This window comes from Trichinella spiralis (assembly GCF_000181795.1).
Source record: "Trichinella spiralis strain ISS 195 chromosome Unknown Scfld5663, whole genome shotgun sequence".
NCBI lineage: Eukaryota > Metazoa > Nematoda > Enoplea > Trichinellida > Trichinellidae > Trichinella > Trichinella spiralis.
In genome coordinates, this window is record NW_003532602.1 from 1 (window position 1) to 997 (window position 997).

Genomic DNA, 997 nt, shown 5'->3' on the forward strand with positions numbered 1-997 from the left:
CAAAAAGGAAGACAAGCAAGGCAATGAAAAAATAAAATGTCTACGTCTCGCTAGGTCTGGGGGAATTGTTGCTTCGCGCATGGAATTTCGCATCTGCGGTTCTGCTTCACTTGACTTTAATTTTCAGTTCAGATGAAGAAACAAATTAAGCCGGTTCCTTTGTGTCGAATCGTCGACGCTAGACGAAGCAGTCCAGCATGTGGGATGTCTTGAGAAGAAAAAAAAAATGAGCAACTTTTCCTCATAATACTCACGTCCGAAATATACCGTAGTCTGTCCTGAGGACTGTTGTTCCGTTTCCGTCTTCACTGTACACAATCTGCAACGAACAAAGCAATAAACAACAACAGTAAAATAATAAAAAACAATAATAATAATTAAAGAAATAAGTGTGGACGAATGAAAAGTGAAGAGTATAGTCGTATTAATATTATTGATCAAGTGAAAACGTGGAAAATTGACCAAATTGGACTGCTTACTTCTGTTCGTGGTCACTCTGCTGGCCTGGATGCGATGTTATTCTGTACACGTCGCCGTTCTGCGAACGGAAAAGAGACTCTCCTTCGACTGTGGTCATCTGTTGTCACAAAACTGACCGTGAAATATTACAAATCCGGTGCCAACAATCGTGAAAAAGTAAAAAAAGGAAGAAAAAAGCCGAAAAAACGGAAACAACAACGAAGCGATAAGAAACGGCGCAGCTAATAAAGCAGAGCGACGTCGACGGAAAGTGCTACAGCAAAGACGACGACAATTGGGTAAAAAGCTCTGTTAACAGGAAGCGATAGCAGTTAATAAATATCAGTCACAGTGTTCCACAAATTTCGCCCAAGGCTCAACACTGCAGGCTGTTGAATAAACAGCTTGGAGACGCAGATCGGAAACAATTTTCTCTGACGACGATTGCTTACCAACTGAACACAAAGCCCGATGTCAAAATTTACAGGCAATGCGAATGGTCGCTTTGACAGGGGTGGTGGAAAACGAATCCGGCTAG

General features: G+C 41.7%; 1 protein-coding gene across 1 annotated transcript; it reads left to right on the forward strand.

Annotated features, from left to right (window-relative positions):
• The first annotated feature begins 399 nt into the window (after positions 1-399).
• Tsp_15917 (conserved hypothetical protein) lies at positions 400-705 on the forward strand. Its single transcript, XM_003366645.1, has one exon. The coding sequence runs from the start codon at positions 400-402 to the stop codon at positions 703-705; it is 306 nt and encodes a 101-aa protein (XP_003366693.1).
• Positions 706-997: the final 292 nt, after the last annotated feature.

Coding starts and splice junctions, on each gene's coding strand:
- Tsp_15917 (XM_003366645.1), top strand. CDS start 400: ATGAAAAGTGAAGAGTATAGTCGTATTAATATTATTGATCAAGTGAAA.